Source organism: Salmo salar, chromosome ssa28 (assembly GCF_905237065.1).
Source record: "Salmo salar chromosome ssa28, Ssal_v3.1, whole genome shotgun sequence".
In the NCBI taxonomy this organism is placed as follows: Eukaryota; Metazoa; Chordata; class Actinopteri; order Salmoniformes; family Salmonidae; genus Salmo; species Salmo salar.
The window spans coordinates 41,214,600-41,235,740 of NC_059469.1; the positions used below are offsets into that span (position 1 = coordinate 41,214,600).

At 41.2% G+C, this 21,141-nt stretch overlaps 1 protein-coding gene across 5 annotated transcripts in view; it reads left to right on the forward strand.

The window, feature by feature from the left end:
- LOC106590013 (kelch domain-containing protein 3) overlaps positions 1 to 21,141 on the forward strand; it is a 91,824-nt gene that overhangs the window by 13,330 nt on the left and 57,353 nt on the right. For 3 of the 5 annotated variants that reach the window (XM_045710416.1, XM_045710417.1, XM_045710419.1), the window contains 3 exons: positions 4,577 to 4,753; positions 15,735 to 15,797; positions 19,956 to 20,071. In XM_045710416.1, the coding sequence (XP_045566372.1) occupies positions 4,577 to 4,753; positions 15,735 to 15,797; positions 19,956 to 20,071 (356 nt within the window). The remainder of the gene's footprint in view (positions 1 to 4,576; positions 4,754 to 15,734; positions 15,798 to 19,955; positions 20,072 to 21,141) is intronic. The other 2 variants (XM_045710418.1, XM_045710420.1) reach the window with 2 other exon arrangements.

Below are 21,141 nucleotides of genomic sequence, written 5' to 3' on the forward strand. Positions count from 1 at the left end.
TATCTCAAAGTGCTGTACAGAAACCCAGCCTAAAACCCCAAACAGCAAGCAATGCATGTGAAAGAAGCACGGTGGCTAGGAAAAAGTCCCTAGAAAGGCCAAAAACCTTGGAAGAAACCTAGAGAGGAACCAGGCTATGAGGGGTGGCCAGTCCTCTTCTGGCTGTGCCGGGTGGAGATTATAACAGAACATGGCCAAGATGTTCAAATGTTCATAAATGACCAGCAGGGTCAAATAATAATAATCACAGTGGTTGTCGAGGGTGCAACAAGTCAGCACCTCAGGAGTAAATGTCAGTTGGCTTTTCATAGCTGATCATTCAGAGTATCTCTACCGCTCCTGCCGTCTCTAGAGAGTTGAAAACGGCAGGTCTGGGACAGGTAGCACGTTCGGTGAACAAGTCAGGGTTCCATAGCCGCAGGCAGAACAGTTGAAACTGGAGCAGCAGCACGGCCAGGTGGACTGGGGACAGCAAGGAGTCATCATGTCAGGTAGTCCTGAGGCATGGTCCTAGGGCTCAGGTCTTCCGAGAGAGATAAAGAGAGTATCTCTACACCTCCTGCTGTCTCTAGAGAGTTGAAAACAGCAGGTCTGGGACACGTAGCCTCGTTCAATAGATAATGTAGCCTCGTTCAATAAATCAAATCCTGTAGTCTAGTTCAATAGATTAAATACAGTAGCCTGGTTCAATAGATTAAATACAGTAGCCTGGTTCAATAGATTAAATACAGTAGTGTATAGTGTTGCTGTCCTCTGTATTGATACTAGTGTCTCTCTGTTTTAATGTTAGTGTCTCAACTATGAAGTAGTACTAGTGTCTCTCTGTCCTCTGTAGTAATACTAGTATCTCTCTGTAGTAATACTAGTATATCTCTGTAGTAATACTAGTGTCTCTCTGTCCTCTGTAGTAATACTAGTATCTCTCTGTAGTAATACTAGTATCTCTCTGTAGTAATACTAGTGTCTCTCTGTCCTCTGTAGTAATACTAGTATCTCTCTGTAGTAATGCTAGTATCTCTCTGTAGTAATACTAGTGTCTCTCTGTAGTAATACTAGTGTCTCTCTGTCCTCTGTAGTAATACTAGTATCTCTCTGTAGTAATACTAGTGTCTCTCTGTCCTCTGTAGTAATACTAGTATCTCTCTGTAGTAATACTAGTGTCTCTGTAGTAATACTAGTATCTTTCTGTAGTAATACTAGTGTATCTCTGTCCTCTGTAGTAATACTAGTATCTCTCTGTAGTAATACTAGTGTCTCTCTGTAGTAATACTAGTGTCTCTCTGTAGTAATACTAGTGTCTCTCTGTAGTAATACTAGTGTCTCTCTGTAGTAATACTAGTATCTCTCTGTAGTAATACTAGTATCTCTCTGTAGTAATACTAGTATCTCTCTGTAGTAATACTAGTGTCTCTCTGTAGTAATACTAGTGTCTCTCTGTAGTAATACTAGTGTCTCTCTGTCTTCTGTAGTAATACTAGTGTCTCTCTGTAGTAATACTAGTGTCTCTCTGTAGTAATACTAGTGTCTCTCTGTAGTAATGCTAGTATCTCTCTGTCCTCTGTAGTAATACTAGTGTGTCTCTCTGTCCTCTGTAGTAATACTAGTGTCTCTCTGTCCTCTGTAGTAATACTAGTGTCTCTCTGTAGTAATACTAGTGTCTCTCTGTAGTAATACTAGTATCTCTCTGTAGTAATACTAGTATCTCTCTGTAGTAATACTAGTATCTCTCTGTAGTAATACTAGTATCTCTCTGTAGTAATACCAGTATCTCTCTGTAGTAATACTAGTATATCTCTGTAGTAATACTAGTGTCTCTCTGTAGTAATACTAGTGTCTCTCTGTAGTAATACTAGTATCTCTCTGTAGTAATACTAGTGTCTCTCTGTCCTCTGTAGTAATACTAGTATCTCTCTGTAGTAATACTAGTATCTCTCTGTCCTCTGTAGTAATACTAGTATCTCTCTGTAGTAATACTAGTATCTCTCTGTAGTAATACTAGTATCTCTCTGTAGTAATACTAGTATCTCTCTGTAGTAATACTAGTGTCTCTCTGTAGTAATACTAGTATCTCTCTGTAGTAATACTAGTATCTCTCTGTAGTAATACTAGTGTCTCTCTGTAGTAATACTAGTATCTCTCTGTAGTAATACTAGTGTCTCTCTATAGTAATACTAGTATCTCTCTGTAGTAATACTAGTATCTCTCTGTAGTAATACTAGTGTCTCTCTGTCCTCTGTAGTAATACTAGTGTCTCTCTGTAGTAATACTAGTATCTCTCTGTAGTAATACTAGTATCTCTCTGTAGTAATACTAGTATCTCTCTGTAGTAATACCAGTGTCTCGGTCTCCTCTGTAGTAATACTAGCATCTCTCTGTAGTAATACCAGTGTCTCGGTCTCCTCTGTAGTAATACTAGCATCTCTCTGTAGTAATACTAGTATCTCTCTGTAGTAATACCAGTGTCTCGGTCTCCTCTGTAGTAATACTAGCATCTCTCTGTAGTAATACCAGTGTCTCGGTCTCCTCTGTAGTAATACTAGTATCTCTCTGTAGTAATACTAGTGTCTCTCTGTAGTAATACTAGCATCTCTCTGTAGTAATACTAGTGTCTCTCTGTAGTAATACTAGTGTCTCGGTCTCCTCTGTAGTAATACTAGTATCTCTCTGTAGTAATACTAGTGTCTCGGTCTCCTCTGTAGTAATACTAGCATCTCTCTGTAGTAATACCAGTGTCTCGGTCTCCTCTGTAGTAATACTAGCATCTCTCTGTAGTAATACTAGTGTCTCGGTCTCCTCTGTAGTAATACTAGTATCTCTCTGTAGTAATACTAGTGTCTCGGTCTCCTCTGTAGTAATACTAGTATCTCTCTGTAGTAATACTAGCATCTCTCTGTAGTAATACTAGTATCTCTCTGTAGTAATACTAGTGTCTCGGTCTCCTCTGTAGTAATACTAGTATCTCTCTGTAGTAATACCAGTGTCTCGTCTCTCTGTAGTAATACTAGCATCTCTCTGTAGTAATACTAGTGTCTCGGTCTCCTCTGTAGTAATACTAGCATCTCTCTGTAGTAATACCAGTGTCTCGGTCTCCTCTGTAGTAATACTAGTATCTCTCTGTAGTAATACCAGTGTCTCGGTCTCCTCTGTAGTAATACTAGCATCTCTCTGTAGTAATACTAGTGTCTCGGTCTCCTCTGTAGTAATACTAGCATCTCTCTGTAGTAATACCAGTGTCTCGGTCTCCTCTGTAGTAATACTAGTATCTCTCTGTAGTAATACCAGTGTCTCGGTCTCCTCTGTAGTAATACTAGTATCTCTCTGTAGTAATACTAGTGTCTCGTCTCCTCTGTAATAATACTAGTATCTCTCTGTAGTAATACTAGCATCTCTCTGTAGTAATACTAGTATCTCTCTGTAGTAATACTAGTGTCTCGTCTCCTCTGTAGTAATACTAGTATCTCTCTGTAGTAATACTAGTGTCTCGGTCTCCTCTGTAGTAATACTAGCATCTCTCTGTAGTAATACCAGTGTCTCGGTTCCTCTGTAGTAATACTAGCATCTCTCTGTAGTAATACTAGTATCTCTCTGTAGTAATACCAGTGTCTCGGTCTCTCTGTAGTAATACTAGCATCTCTCTGTAGTAATACCAGTGTCTCGGTCTCCTCTGTAGTAATACTAGTATCTCTCTGTAGTAATACCAGTGTCTCGGTCTCCTCTGTAGTAATACTAGCATCTCTCTGTAGTAATACCAGTGTCTCGGTCTCCTCTGTAGTAATACTAGCATCTCTCTGTAGTAATACCAGTGTCTCGGTCTCCTCTGTAGTAATACTAGCATCTCTCTGTAGTAATACCAGTGTCTCGGTCTCCTCTGTAGTAATACTAGTATCTCTCTGTAGTAATACCAGTGTCTCGGTCTCCTCTGTAGTAATACTAGTATCTCTCTGTAGTAATACTAGCATCTCTCTGTAGTAATACTAGTATCTCTCTGTAGTAATACCAGTGTCTCGGTCTCCTCTGTAGTAATACTAGCATCTCTCTGTAGTAATACCAGTGTCTCGGTCTCCTCTGTAGTAATACTAGCATCTCTCTGTAGTAATACCAGTGTCTCGGTCTCCTCTGTAGTAATACTAGTATCTCTCTGTAGTAATACCAGTGTCTCGGTCTCCTCTGTAGTAATACTAGCATCTCTCTGTAGTAATACCAGTGTCTCGGTCTCCTCTGTAGTAATACTAGCATCTCTCTGTAGTAATACCAGTGTCTCGGTCTCCTCTGTAGTAATACTAGCATCTCTCTGTAGTAATACCAGTGTCTCGGTCTCCTCTGTAGTAATACTAGCATCTCTCTGTAGTAATACTAGCATCTCTCTGTAGTAATACCAGTGTCTCGGTCTCCTCTGTAGTAATACTAGCATCTCTCTGTAGTAATACTAGTATCTCTCTGTAGTAATACCAGTGTCTCGGTCTCCTCTGTAGTAATACTAGCATCTCTCTGTAGTAATACCAGTGTCTCGGTCTCCTCTGTAGTAATACTAGCATCTCTCTGTAGTAATACCAGTGTCTCGGTCTCCTCTCTCTAGTTTCTCTGCGGTGGATGAAGCTGCCTCCAGTGAGAACAGGTGGTAGGGAACATGCCAGGGATGCCCCCTACATGCGTTACGGTCACACTGCCGTGCTGCTGGAAGATACCATCTACATATGGGGGGGTCGTAACGACACGGAGGGGGCCTGCAACGTCCTCTATGCCTTTGACATCAGTAAGTACACTTCAGCGATTGCTTCGTCTGTCAGCCATCGTTGATGGTGACAACATCGAGATGTCACAAATTATGGTTTGACATATTTGAACTTGACTGCACCGCTGGCGTCTGGCAGCACACAACAGTGTAGCGCAGGGAGCACACAGCTGGGCAACATGCCAAGTGGCCTATTCCCTGTTTGCTATAGCCATCATGTTAAAGGCACCGTGCCAAGTGGCCTATTCCCTGTTTGCTATAGCCATCATGTTAAAGGCACCATGCCAAGTGGCCTATTCCCTGTTTGCTATAGCCATCATGTTAAAGGCACCGTGCCAAGTGGCCTATTCCCTGTTTGCTATAGCCATCATGTTAAAGGCACCGTGCCAAGTGGCCTATTCCCTGTTTGCTATAGCCACCATGTTAAAGGCACCATGCCAAGTGGCCTATTGCCTGTTTGCTATAGCCATCATGTTAAAGGCACCATGCCAAGTGGCCTATTCCCTGTTTGCTATAGCCATCATGTTAAAGGCACCGTGCCAAGTGGCCTATTCCCTGTTTGCTATAGCCATCATGTTAAAGGCACCGTGCCAAGTGGCCTATTCCCTGTTTGCTATAGCCATCATGTTAAAGGCACCGTGCCAAGTGGCCTATTCCCTGTTTGCTATAGCCATCATGTTAAAGGCACCGTGCCAAGTGGCCTATTCCCTGTTTGCTATAGCCATCATGTTAAAGGCACCGTGCCAAGTGGCCTATTCCCTGTTTGCTATAGCCATCATGTTAAAGGCACCATGCCAAGTGGCCTATTCCCTGTTTGCTATAGCCATCATGTTAAAGGCACCGTGCCAAGTGGCCTATTCCCTGTTTGCTATAGCCATCATGTTAAAGGCACCGTGCCAAGTGGCCTATTGCCTGTTTGCTATAGCCACCATGTTAAAGGCACCATGCCAAGTGGCCTATTCCCTGTTTGCTATAGCCATCATGTTAAAGGCACCATGCCAAGTGGCCTATTGCCTGTTTGCTATAGCTTAAATACATGTGGTAACTAGACTTACAGGGCATTCAGAAAGTATTCAAACTCCTCGACTTTTTCTTTATTTTGTTAAGTTACAGCCTTATTCTAAAATGGATGAAATCCTCAGCAGTCTACACACAATACCTGATAATGACAAAGCGAAAACAGGTTTTTCAAAAAATTTGCTAATTTATTAAAAATAAAAAACAGAAATACCTTATTTGCATAAGTATTCAGACCCTTTGCTATGAGACTCAATATTTATCTCAGGTGGATCCTGTTTCCATTGATCATCCTTGAGATCTTTCTACAACTTGATTGGAGTCCACCTGTGATAAATTAAATTGATTGGACATGATTTGGAAAGGCACACACCTGCCTATATTAGAGGTCGACTGATATGATTTTTCAATGCCGATACCGATTATTGTAGGACCAAAAAAAGCCGGTACCGATTAATCGGCCGATTTGTGTGTGTGTGTGTGTATATATATATTATTATTATTATTATTATTATAATATATATATATATATAATTATTATTATTATTATTATAAAAATATATATATATATATATATATATATATATATTATTATTATTATTATTATAATTATATATAATTATATATAATAATAATAATAATAATAATAATAATAATATATATATATATATATATATATATATATAAAAAAATAATGACAATTAAAACAAGACTGAATGAACACTTTTTAATTTTAACTTAATATAATACATAAATAAAATCTATTTAGTCTTAAATAAATAATGAAACATGTTCTATTTGGTTTAAGTAATGCAACAACACAGTGTTGGAGAAGAAAGTAAAAGTGCAGTATGTGCCATGTAAAAAAGCAAACGTTTAAGTTCCATCTGAAAGCTGGTTGTTCCTTTTAACGTTAGTCTTCAATATTCCCAGTTCAGAAGATTTAGGTTGTAGTTATTCTAGGAATTATAGGACTATTTCTCTCTATACCGTTAGTATTTCATATACCTTTGACTGTTGGATGTTCTTATAGGTACTTTAGTATTGCCATCCTAATCTCGGGAGTTGATAGGCTTGAAGTCATAAACAGCGCTGTGCTTCAAGCATTGTTAAGAGCTGATGGCAAAAGCAGTAAAGTGCTTTTTGAATGAATGATTACGAGCCTGCTGCTGCCTACCACCACTCAGTCAGACTGCTATATGAAATCCTGTATTTAATTATAACATAATAACACAGAAATACGAGCCTTTGGTCATTAATATGGTCAAATCCGGAAACAATCATTTAAAAAACAAAACGTTTATTCTTTCAGTGAAATACGGAACCGTTCCGTATTTTATCTAACAGATGGCTTCCCTAAGTCTAAATATTGCTGTTACATTGCACAACCTTCAATGTTATGTCATAATTATGTACAATTCTGGCAAATTAATTACGGTCTTTGTTAGGAAGAAATGGACTTCACACAGTTTGCAACGAGTCAGGCGGCCCAAACTGCTGCATATACCCTGACTCTGCTTGCACTGAACACAAGAGTTACACAATTTCCCCAGTTAATATTGCCTGTTAACATGCATTTATTTTAACAAAATTTTCAGGTTTAAAAAAATACTTCTGTGTGTTGATTTTAAGAAAGGCGTTGATGTTTATGGTTTATTGGTGCAACGATTGGGCTTTTTTTTCGTGAATGCGCTTTTTAAATCATCACCCGTTTGGCGGAGTTGAAGTAGGCTGTGATTCGATGATAAATTAACAGGCACCGCATTGATTATATGCAACTCAGAACAAGCTAGTTCACCTGGTAATATCATCAACCATGTGTAGTTAACTAGTGATTATGTGAAGATTGATTGTTTTTTGTAAGAGAAGTCTATTGCTAGCTAGTAAAAAAGCAACCTTCAGTCATGCTGCCAAACATACCCTCATAAAACTGACCATCCTACCGATCCTCGACTTCGGTGATGTCATTTACAAAATAGCCTCCAACACTCTACTCAGCACACTGGATGTAGTCTATCACAGTGCCATCTGTTTTGTCACCAAAGCCCCATATTCTACCCACCATTGCGACCTGTACGCTCTCGTTGGCTGGCCCTCGCTTCATACTCGTCGCCAAACTCACTGGCTCCAGGTCATCTACAAGTCTCTGCTAGGTAAAGCTCCACCTTATCTCAGCTCACTGGTCACCATAGCAGCACCCACCCGTAGCACGCGCTCCAGCAGGTATATCTCACTGGTCACCCCCAAACCCCCAAAGCCAATTCCTCCTTTGGCCGCCTTTCCTTCCAGTACTCTGCTGCCAATGACTGGAACGAATTGCAAAAATCACTGAAGCTGGAGACTCATATTTCCCTCACTAACTTTAAGCACCAGCTGTCAGAGCAGCTCACAGATCACTTCACCTGTACACAGCCCATCCAACTACCTAGATAGCCCATCTGTAAACAGCCCATCTATAAATAACCAATCCAACTACCTCATCCCCATACTGTATTTATTTATCTTGCTCCTTTGCACCCCAGTATCTCTACTTACACATTCATCTTCTGCACATATTTCACTCCAGTGTTTAATTGGTATATTGTAATTACTTTGCCACCATTGCCTATTTAAATAAAGGTAAAATAAAATAATAAACCTAACTTGGCTCCTTGCAGCTTACAAGGTCAGTTTGATGGTGGTCAGCCTGCCACGCAGTCTCCTCGTCGATTGCAATGTAATCGGCGTCCAAAAAAAGCAGATTACTGATTGTTATGAGAACTTGAAATCGTTCCTATTTAATCAGCCATGCCGATTTAAGTAGGGACGATTTCAAGTTCGACCTCTAGTCGACCTCTAGTCTGTATAAGGTCCCACAGTTGACAGTGCATGTCAGAGCAAAACCCAAGCCATGAGGTCGAAATAATTGTCTGTAAAGCTCCGAGACTGGATTGTGTCGAGGCACAGATCTGGGGAAGGGTACCAAAACATTTCTGCAGCATTGAAGGTCCCCAAGAACACAGTGGCCTCCATCATTCTTAAATGGAAGTAGTTTGGAACCACCAAGACTCTTCCTAGAGCTGGCCGCCCGGCCAAACTGAGCAATCGGGGCGGAAGGGCCTTGGTTAGAGAGGTGACCATCTCCTCTGTGGAGATCTCTGTGGAGATGGGAGAACCTTCCAGAAGGACAACCATCTCTGCAGCACTCCACCAATCAGGCCTTTATGGTAGAGTGGCCAGACGGAAGCCACTCCTCAGTAAAAGGCACATGACAGCCCGCTTGGAGTTTGCCAAAAGGCACCTAAAGACTCTAGACCATGAGAAACAAGATTCTCTGGTCTGATGAAACCAAGATTTACCTCTTTGGCCTGAATGCCAAGCGTCACGTCTGGAGGAAACCTGGCACCATCCCTACGATGAAGCGTGGTGGTGGCAGCATCATGCTGTGGGGATGTTTTTCAGCGGCATGTACTGGGAGACTAGTCAGGATCTAGGCAAAGATGAACGGAGCAAAGTACAGAGAGATCCTTGATGAAAACCTGCACCAGAGTGCTCTGGACCTCAAACTGGGGCGAAGGTTCACCTTCCAACAGGACTACGACCTTAAGCACACAGCCAAGACAATGAAGAAGTGGCTTTGGGACAAGTCTCTGAATGTCCTTGAGTGGCCCAGCCAGAGCCTGGACTTGAACCCGATCTAACATCTCTGGAGAGACCTGAAAATAGCTGTGCAGCGACGCTCCCCATCCAACCTGACAGAGCTTGAGAGGATCTGCAGAGAAGAATGGGAGGAACTCCCCAAATACAGGTGTGCCAAGCTTGTAGCGTCATACCCAAGAAGACTCGAGGCTGTAATTGTTGCCAAAGGTGCTTCAACGAAGTACTGATTTCAGTTGTTTATTTATAAAATAATTGAGTTTTTGCTTTGTCATTATGGGGTATTCTGTGTAGATTGAGAAGAGAAAAACACACAAGTGGTTGTTCCACTGGATATTATAAGGTGAATGCACCAATTTGTAAGTCGCTCTGGATAAGAGCGTCTGCTAAATGACTTAAATGTAAATGTAAATGTACATCCTTCACAGGAGAGGCATTTGAACGGTTTTTTTTTTTTTTTTTATGTAAATGAGTTTTTGGCCAGAAATGGCTTTTGGAGCAGGTGAACTTTCATGTGCCTTAACCTCTATGGGCTAGGTGGGACGCTAGCATATAATGTCACATAAACCCAAACCACAGCTAAATGCAGCACTAACCTTTGATGATCTTCATCAGATGACAACCCTAGGACATTATGTTATACAATACATGCATGTTTTGTTCAATCAAGTTCATATTTATATCAAAAACCAGCTTTTTACATTAGCATGTGACTAGCATGTGACTAGCATTCCGACCGAACACTGCCGGTGAATTTACTAAATTACTCACGATAAACGTTCACAAAAAGCATAACAATTATTTTAAGAATTATAGATACAGAACTCCTCTATGCACTCGATATGTCCGATTTTAAAATAGCTTTTCGGTGAAAGCACATTTTGCAATATTCTAAGTAGATAGCCCGGCATCACAGGGCTAGCTATTTAGACACCCAGCAAGTTTAGCACTCACCAAAGTCAGATTTACTATAAGAAAAATGTTATTACCTTTCCTGTTCTTCGTCAGAATGCACTCCCAGGACTTCTACTTCAATAACAAATGTTGGTTTGGTCCCAAATAATCCATTGTTATATCCAAATAGCGGCGTTTTGTTCGGGCGTTCAAGACACTATCCCAAAGGGTAAATAAGGGTGACGAGCATGGCGCATTTCGTGACAAAGAATGTCTAAATATTCCATTACCGTACTTCGAAGCATGTCAACCGCTGTTTAAAATAAATTTTTATGCAATTTTTCTCGTAAAAAAGCGATAATATTCCCGACTGGGAAATCGTTTTTTATTACAAAGAGAGTGAAAGTAAAAGCATGCTATCCCCTCATGCACGAGCCTCAGTCTAATGGCCCTCTGATAGAGCACTTGCCAAACGCGCTAATGTGTTTCAGCCTGGGGATGGAACTACATCGTTCAGCTTTTTCCCGCCTTCTGAGAGCCCATGGGAGCCGTAGGAAGTGTCACGTCATGCCAGAGATCCCCTGTATTTGTTAGAGATGATCAAGGAGGGCAAGAAATGCTCAGACAGGCCACTTCCTGTAAGGAATCTTCTCAAGTTTTGGCCTGCCAAATGAGTTCTGTTATACTCACAGACACCATTCAAACAGTTTTAGAAACTTGAGGGTGTTTTCTATCCAAAGCCAATAATTATATGCATATTCTAGTTACTGGGCAGGAGTAGTAACCAGATTAAATCGGGTACGTTTTTTATCCGGCCGTGCAAATACTGCCCCCTAGCCCCAACAGGTTAACAAACTTGTATTCCATCTGTAAGTATGAATACAATTGTTAAATTACAAGCCTATTTAGTTTAGCCACGGAAAAAGACATGAATCTTCCCGCTAAGCATGATTGGCTAGCAGGAAGGGCTGGACATGCCGAGAGTTTGGATTGGTCTGCCATGTAGCAAGGTTCTGTCTATAACATGAGCTGCTGAGCTTTTTTGTAATGGAGAACTGCGTAAGTGTTGCTCTCAACATCGCTGCCCTGAATTTGACATGTGCTATCGACAAAGATTAGTGGGAAAAAGTTATTGACTGACTACTTTCTGGAGGACGATCGTGCCATGCTGACTGTCTTGGACTCTGAAAATGAATCAGATGATAAAATCCCTGATTTAGGTAAAAAACGTTTTCATTGAACCAGACATTGTAGAGTCTTCTTGTGACCGTGATGGGGAAGAGACGGCGATCAACAGTGTTGTTGTCACGGAAGAAGTTGACCGATTTTTGTTGTTGTTGTTGAAGTCAATGGAATGACCGGTGGAAGCAGAGTATGATTGCAAATGCGGAGGAAGCCGAAAAAATAACATAGAAGGCTGTTGTATAAAACATTTGTCTCTGCTTTGCATCTTCAAACTAATGGCATAACGGATAGGGAGAAGCATTCTTCCATGTATATGGGTAAGGGTCTAGCTACATTTTCAGATATTATACTTTATTAATTTTGTCAAAGTAGTTTTCATTGCGTGTTAAAGCGTATTGTTAGCTAGCTGACTAGCTCACAAGCTAATGTTACGTGTATGATCTGTGTAGCAATATCATTTGTTTTCCAGAAATCTGTTTGTATTGCTAGTTGTAGCCTAATGTTAGCTAGCTGGCTAACATTGAACCTAGTTGGTTAGCGTAAGCTACCTGCAGATTCATGCCTGGTGGCTCGTTATGACAATCAGTTTGTATTGCTATTAGTATGGTATGGGATTATGGTTTATTGTTTAACTCATTCTGTTTAGCACATGGCCTCAACTGTGAATCCTTAAAGAGATGGGTGGGGCTAAGGCTTATGAGGGTGTGAACGATGCCCAATGGGTTTAGACAAAGAGCTCTCCAATAGGTGTACCAAAAATATTCAAGGGACATTTCTCCAAAGTGGGGTTACAAGTTTATTAACTTTCAAAGCAGAATGACTTTCCCAATGTTCCTCAACTGCAGTGTATGATATACAGTGCATTCGAAAAGTTTTCAGACCCCTTTACTTTTTACACATTTTGTTACGTTACGGCCTTATTCTAAAATGTATTAAAAATGGTTTTACCCCTCATCAATCTACGCACAATTCCCCATAATGACATCACAATACCCCATAATGACATCACAATACCCCATAATGACATCACAATACCCCATAATGACATCACAATACCCCATAATGACATCACAATACCCCATAATGAAAAAGCAAAAACAGTTTTAATGTTGTTTTTTTTCTTCAAATGTATAAAAAATAAAAACCTTATCACATTTACATAAGTATTCAGACCTTTTACTCAGTACTTTGGATGGGGAGCGTTGCTGCACAGCTATTTCCCGGTCTCTCCAGAGTTCGATAGGGTTCAAGTCCGGGCCACTCATTCACTCTTGATTTCATCAGACCAGAGAATGTCTGAGAGTCTTTAGGTGCCTTTTGGCAAACTCCAAGGGGGCGGTCATGTGCCTTTTTGTTGAGGAGTGGCTTCCGTCTGGCCATTCTACCATAAAGGCCTGATTGGTGGAGTGCTGCAGAGATGGTTGTCCTTCTGGAAGGCTCTCCCATCTCCACAGAGGAACTCTGGAGCTCTGTCAGAGTGACCATTGGGTTCTTGGTCACCTCCCTGACCAAGGCCCTTCTCCCCCCGATTGTTCTGACTTCTTCAATTTAAGAATGATGCAGACATTTTTTTGGTTCTCTTCCCCAGATCTGTGCCTCAACACAATCCTGTCTTGGAGCTCTACGGCCAATTCCTTTGACCTCATAGCTTGGTTTTTGCTCTGACATGCACTGTCAACATTTACATTTGAGTCATTTAGCAGATGCTCTTATCCAGAGTGACTTACAGTAGTGAGTGCATACATTTGAATACTTTTTTCGTACTGTCCCCTGTGGGAATCGAACCCACAACCCAGGTGCTGTAAGCGCCATGCTCTACACCGGACTGTGGGACCTTATATAGACAGGTGTGTGCCTTTCCAAATCATGTCCAGTCAATTGAATTTACCACAGGTGGACTCCAATCAAGTTGTAGAAACATCTCAACGATGATCAATGGAAACAGGATGCACCTGAGCTCAATTTAGAGTCTCATAGTAAAGGGTCTGAATACTTATGTAAATACATTTCTGTTTTCATTTTTAATAACACTGCAAAACTTGGCTATTGTGTGTAGCTTGAGGAAAACAAATAATTGTATCCATTTTAGAATAATACTGTAACGTAACAATGTATAAAACGGGATCTGAATACTTTCTGAATGCACTTTTATAGCTCTGAGTTTTTATAGCTCTGAGCCGAATCGAGGTCACATATAAAGTCTATTATGGCCGAGTATATTTTTTTAAAGAATGTCTTCGGTGGGGTAATTGGTTTACCGAGAGTAAATATACAAACTTTAGGAGCCGTGCCATTCTGAATAGGTTTACTCTACCTGTAAGATTTATGGGAAAATTGTTCCATTTGAAATAGATCCGCTTTTAATTGTTCAGTAATGGGTCAAGACATCTTTATATATTTGTTGTTATTTATTAAACATCCTCATTATTTGATATGTTTTGCAGTCCACTTAAAGGATTGTTGTTGATCATTATTAGAGTTATTTGTATTTTTCATGAGATTCTGAACATATTTTTAGCGAAGGGGTCATTGAGTTTTTAGTATTGGTCAGGTATGTCAGGAGATCATCTGCAGATCAGTTTAGTTTATATTCATGTTTACCGATACTGATACCTGTTACCTTCGGGTCCTGGTTCAGTTGCCAGTGCAAACAGGACGGGGGAGAGAGGACTTCTTGTCTTATTTTTGATTTAGGATATTTGTATAATATTTTTATTACATGTATTTTTTCAGCAGGAAAGTTGAAGGCTTCCGAAGTTTTGAATAGAAAAGGCCTTTTCGGCATCAACAGCCATTATTGATAAATCTTGTTTTTTTTTGTGTATTATACTGAATCATGTTCTTGTATTTGTTTGTGTCTATTTTTAATAAACCCTGTTTGATTGGTATTTATCAAGTCTGATAAGACTTTTGCCATTCTATTGTTTATCAGCTTTATTATTGTATTGCAATTGATTAAATGTATGGGTATATTATCAGCAGGGTGTTCCTGATTTGAATATATCTGAAATAACTGTTTGATACATGGAATTAGAAGCTGCTGAATTTAGTGTTGTCACTTGCGTAAACTGTAGTTGGCTCTTCAACAGTGAAAAGTTTATTCCTGCTTATGGATTTTTCTTACATTTTAAACTCCTATTTAACTTTTGCAGGGTATGAAATTATCATTCCCCTAATGTACGCCTAAAAACAGGGGTGTCAAACTCATCCTAGTGTCTTGTAGGTTTTTTTTTTCTTTCTTTCAGTTAAGACATAGACAACCAGGTGAGGGGAGTTCCTTACTAATTAGTGACCTTATTTCGTTAATCAAGTACAAGGAAGGAGTGAAAACCCGCCGATACTCGGCCCTCCATGGAATGAGTTTGACACGTGCCTTAAAAGCATCCAAATTATATCGGGGCTTTTCTCTTTTCTCTCATGTCTACATTTGTAATGGTGAAGGTTTTATTTTTTTTAGTTGCATATTTAATGGGTTTCGGGTCTTGACAATGTGCTGTTTATTCTCCATATTCTGTCACTCAGTGCATTTTCTGTTGGTGTAATTAAGCATGATACTGGAGAATGATCTGATATCAAAATATCATGATTTTTTTTAACCCAGTAAATTGTTGAGCATTTTTTGGGGGAAAAAATGAAGTTAAGTCTTGAATAGCTTTTCTTACTTTGAGAGAAAAAAAGGAGTAGTCTTTTGTAGTTGGGAATAGTAATCTCCAGGTGTCCTGGAAATTATTTGTAGAGATTACATTTTTCATCCTCGTTCGATGCTCCTTGAATTGGCCTTTTTTATTGCTACGTCTGTCAATCTTATCGATTTTGTATGATTTTGGTCACCTAAGATAATAGTTCCTGCCTGGATTTCATCAAATATAGCTTAAATTCTATACAAGAAAACAACAACACCATATTTGCCCCTTGGGGGATATACAATGAAATCGATGTGTATTTTTCACCATGTATGGTATAATTCAACATTAGAAAACATCCTTCTTGTTCCATGTGCTGGATATAAGAGAACATGGTGTATTGTTATTTATCAGGATGCCTACACCTCTGCTGTTGCTACAGTAGGTGGCAGCATAGGCCTCTCCAACCCAGCTCCTCTTTAAATGTAACTCTTGCAGGAAAACCACATCTACTGACAATCTCTAAGTCTTTGATAACCATATGCTTTTTTTACCCCAACATGAAGCCTGTGAACATTACATGTATTTTGATGGTCTTGTATAAACTCAGTTAACCTTGTCTCTCCCGTCTATCATCGATGAACCAGATAACATTTTAGGGGACATGTCACATGATGGCGGTGGACATTCCATGGGATGGGAGAGTCATGGTATGAATACGTAGTTATTGTATTCATCAAATCAAAATGTATTAGTTGCATACACCGAATACAACAGGTGTAGACCTTACAGTGAAATGCTTACTTACGAGCCCTTAACCAACAATGCAGTTTAAAAAAAAATATGAATAAGAAATAGAAGTAAAAAGTAATTAAAGCGCATCAGTAAAATAACAATAGCGAGTCTATATACAGGGGTACTAAAACAGAGTCATTGTACGGGGGCACTGGTTAGTTGAGGTATTATGTACATGTAGGTAGAGTTATTAAAGTGACTATGCATAGATAACAACAGAGAGTAGCAGCACTATAAAACAGCGGGGGGGGACAATGCAAATAGTCTGGGTAGCCATTTCATTAGATGTTCAGGAGTCTTATGGCTTGGGGGCAGAAGCTGTTTAGAAGCCTCTTGGACCTAGACTTGGTGCTCCGGTACCGCTTGCCGTGAGGTAGCAGAGAGAACAGTCTATGACTAGGGTGGCTGAAGTATGACCATTTTTAGGTGATGTGAACGGCAAGGAACTGACATCGCCTGGTGTAGAGGTCCTGGATGGCAGGAAGCTTGGCCCCGGTGATGTACTGGGCTGTACGCACTCCCCTCTGTAGTGCCTTGCGGTCAGAGGCTGAGCAGTTGCCATACCAGACGGTGATGCAACCAGTCAGGATGCTCCTATGGTGCAGCTGTAAAACTTTCTGAGGATCTGAGGACCCATGCCAAATCTTTTCAATCTCCTGAGGGGGAATAGGTTTTGTCGTGCCCTCTTCACGACTGTCTTGGTATGTTTGGACCATGATAGTTTGTTGGTGATGTGAACGGCAAGGAACTTGAAGCTCTCAACCTGCTCCACTACAGCCCCGTTGATGAGAATGGGGCCGTGCTCGGTCCTCCTTTTCCTGTAGTCCACAATCATCTCCTTTGTCTTGATTACATTGAGGGATAGGTTGTTGTCCTGGCACCACACGGCCAGGTTTCTGACCACCTCCCTATAGGCTGTCTCATCGTTGTCGGTGATCAGGCCTACCACTGTTGTGTCATCTGCAAACTTAATGATGGTGTTAAAGTCGTGCCTGGCCGTGCAGTCATGAGTGAACAGGGAGTGCAGGAAGGGACTGAGCACGCACCCCTGAGGGGTCCCTGTGTTGAGGATCAGCGTGGTGGATGTGTTGTTACCAACCCTTACCACCTGGGGGCGCCCGTCAGGAAGTCCAGGATCCACTTGCAGAGGGAGGTGTTTATTCCCAGGGTCCTTAGCTTATTGATGCTCTTTGAGGGCACTATGGTGTTGAACGATGAGCTGTAGTCAATGAACAGCATTCTCACATAGGTGTTCCTTTTGTCTAGGTGGGAAAGGGCAGTGTGAAGTGCAATAGAGATTGCATAATCTGTGGATCTGTTGGGGCGGTATGCAAATTGGAGTGGGTCTAGTGTTAATGGGATAATGGAGTTGATGTGAGCTATGACCAGCCTTTCAAAGCACTTTATGGCTACAGACTTGAGTGCTACTGGTCGGTAGTCATTTAGGTAGGTTACCTTAGTGTTCTTGGGCACAGGGACTATGGTGGTCTGCTTAAAACATGTTGGTATTACAGACTCAGTCAGGGAGAGGTTGAAAATGTCAGTGAAGACACTTGCCAGTAGGTCAGCACATGCTCTGAGGTCACGTCCTGGTAATCGGTCTGGCCCTGCGGCCTTGTGAATGCTGACCTGTTTAAAGGTCTTACTCACATCGGCTGCGGAGAGAGTGATCACACAGTCTTCCGGAACAGCAGGTGCTCTCATGCATGTTTCAGTGTTGTTTGCCTCGAAGTGAGCATAGATGTAATTTAGCTCGCCCGGTAGGCTCGTGTCACTGGGCAGCTCTCAGCTGTGCTTCCCTTTGTAGTCTGTAACAGTTTGCCAGCCCTGCCACATCCGACGAGCATCAGCCGGTGTAGTACGATTCGATCTTAGTCTTGTATTGACGCTTTGCCTGTTTGATGGTTCGTTGGATGGCATATCGGGATTTCTTTAAGCTTCCTGTTTATAGTCCCGCTCCTTGAAAGTGGCAGATCTAGTCTTTAGCTCAGTGCGGATGTTGCCTGTAATCCATGGCTTCTTGTTGGTATGTTCTTACGGTCACTGTGGGGACGACGTCATCGATGCACTTATTGATGAAGCCAGTGACTGATGTGGTATACTCCTCAATGCCATCTGAAGAATCCCGGAACATGTTCCAGTCTGTGCTAGCAAAACAGTCCTGTAGCTTAGCATCTGCTTCATCTGACATCTTTTTTATTGATCCAGTCACTGGTGCTCCCTGCTTTAACTTTTGCCGCTGTTCCGTCCTGCCAATACAGCGTATAACCAGTATGTTGATAATGTCGTCATTCAGCTACGACTCCGTGAAGCATAAGATTTTACAGATTTTAATGTTCGGTTGGTAGTTTAATCTTCCGCGTAGGTCATCGATTTTATTCTCCAAAGTTTGCACTTTTGCTAGCGGAATGGAAGGAAGTGGTGGTTTATTCAATCGCCTACGAATTCTCGGAAGGCAGCCCCGCCCTCCGTCCCCTTTTTCTCCGTCTTCTCTTCACGCAATTGACGGGGATCTGGGCCTGTTCCTGAGAAGCAGTATATGATTCACGTCGGACTTTTATAAAGGAAATAAAGGATTTTGCCAGTCCGTGGTGAGTAATCGCAGTTCTGATGTCCAAAAGTTATTTTCGGTCATAAGAGACGGTAGCAGCAGCATTATGTACAAAATAAGTTACAAAACACAAACAACGCAACGAAACAAACTAAAAACTTCTGGTCAGTTTTTATTCCCCTGTAAATGAACGTGTTGTGGCTGGTGAGGTTCTACTTGGGGAGAGTGAGTCCACCGAGAGACCGAAGTGAGATGAGTTGAGGCACCACACATACTTCAGGGTTTATTTTTAAATGTTTATTAATGTCCTTGAAATTGGGCAACCGGGCATAAGGCACCAGCCTGTCGGACTTCTCACGCAAACAACTTTATTTTGAATAGCTTTACATATTGTGCATTTATAGAAGTCAACAACAATCAGATAAAACAGTGTTATTTAGCTTATAACATTTTATAACACTTGAATGAACATTGACTTAGTCTTAAAACGAATAGGCCTTTTATCCTTAAGCTATGCCTTTTGGCTGTCGAACTGTCAGAATCCTAAATGTACAATCAGATAAAACAAATTATTATTTAGAACATTCTTTATAACAAGGAACACCAGCATGTACTCAGCCGGATGACAGACCCTATTAACCTTTTTGCAGGCCTTATCATTGTTCTAGCAAGCTACACCAGATGTACCAAACAGGCCTTATCATTGTTCTAGCAAGCTACACCAGATGTACCAAACAGGCCTTATCATTGTTCTAGCAAGCTACACCAGATGTACCAAACAGGCCTTATCATTGTTCTAGCAAGCTACACCAGATGTACCAAACAGGCCTTATCATTGTTCTAGCAAGCTACACCAGATGTACCAAACAGGCCTTATCATTGTTCTAGCAAGCTACACCCGATGTACCAAACAGGCCTTATCATTGTTCTAGCAAGCTACACCAGATGTACCAAACAGGCCTTATCATTGTTCTAGCAAGCTACACCAGATGTACCAAACAGGCCTTATCATTGTTCTAGAAGGCTTCACTTTGGGTCAGTTTGTTTTGTAAGTGAAGATGCAGTCTAGTTTCCAGTGGACCTCCTGTCTCTCTGTGTGTCTGTGATGATGTGTTTCTCTCTCTGTGTGTCTGTGATGATGTGTTTCTCTCTGTGTGTCTTTCTCTCTGTGTGTCTGTGTGTGTCTGTGATGATGTGTTTCTCTCTCTGTGTGTCTGTGATGATGTGTTTCTCTGTGTGTCTGTGATGATGTGTTTCTCTGTGTGTGTCTGTCTCTCTGTGTGTCTGTGTGTGTCTGTGATGTGTTTCTCTGTGTTTCTCTGTGTGTCTGTGTGTGTCTGTGATGATGTGTTTCTCTGTGTGTCTGTGATGATGTGTTTCTCTGTGTGTCTGTGTCTGTCTGTGATGATGTGTTTCTCTGTGTGTCTGTGTCTGTCTGTGATGATGTGTTTCTCTGTGTGTCTGTGTGTCTGTGATGATGTGTTTCTCTGTGTGAGGTCAACATGTCTGTTTTGAACTTTAGACAACCACCGGTGGTTCACCCCTAAGATTTCTGGGACCGTTCCGGGGGCGAGGGATGGCCACTCAGCCTGCATCCTGGGCAAGGCCATGTACGTCTTTGGAGGATACGAGCAGCTGGTGAGTCCTGACCCCTAACCCTGACTGACCCCTTTGTCCTGGGCAAGGCCATGTACATCTTTGGAGGGTACGAGCAGCTGGTGAGTCTTGACCTCTAACCCTGACTGACCCCTTTGTCCTGGGAAAGGCCAGGTACGTCTTTGGAGGGTACGAGCAGCTGGTATTAGTGTTGAGCAATTAACCAACATTTGGGTTATTTTTACTTTTTTAAACAACTAATTGACCGACGTCTGTTCAATTATTTGAATTCCATTTCATTTATTTTTTTTTCTGTGAGCTTTGTGCAGTTTCTGTAGCGATAAATCCGATCAAGGCTGAACTGTGCGATGTAGTAGGGAGTTGTAGTTTTTATCAGGCCAATATTCTACAAACTGTAGTTTAGCTCAGAAAACGTAGTAATTAACTACAATGACCATGATCCATTGCGTGGCCGCTTAAACATGTCCAGTCTGTGCGGAGCAAGAATCATGCCCCGTTTACATCGTGGTGTATTTCATTACGCCATACTTCATCTTCGCAGTCTTGCCTCGCGACTGAACGGACAACTGTAGTTTTTGTAACGCCAAATGGAGGAGAACATGTCTCTCGTGAGATATCATATTTATTTCGGGAGATCGCAAAATATGATCTTTTCATTCAAGACATAAGTATATTCTTTCAGGTGATTAAACATGTTTGGTTTAGTTACTTTTTCCTCAACTTGTTTCTCTAACTTTATAGCAAGTCAAGTTAGCTTGTACTGCAGAGCAGCTAGCAAGCTAAAAGCTAGGCTAGGTTGAAGATACCATTGTAGCTAGCGACGTCCACCTAATAATTATCGTCAAATACAAACGACATTACCATCAGAATAAACTTAAACAGTCATATCATATAATTGGCCTAACAGCCAATGTGTATTTTTTTTTAACATTACTATTAAAATAGTCCTCACTTATAGGAATTGGTAATTGTTTCAAAGTTGCTAGCTATTCCATAAAGCCGTCACCGATGGTGATTCGGATAACTTCTTATTCTTTGACGGACTCAGGCTGGACTGAAGACGACGCAAAGTTGAACATTGCAGTGTCCGT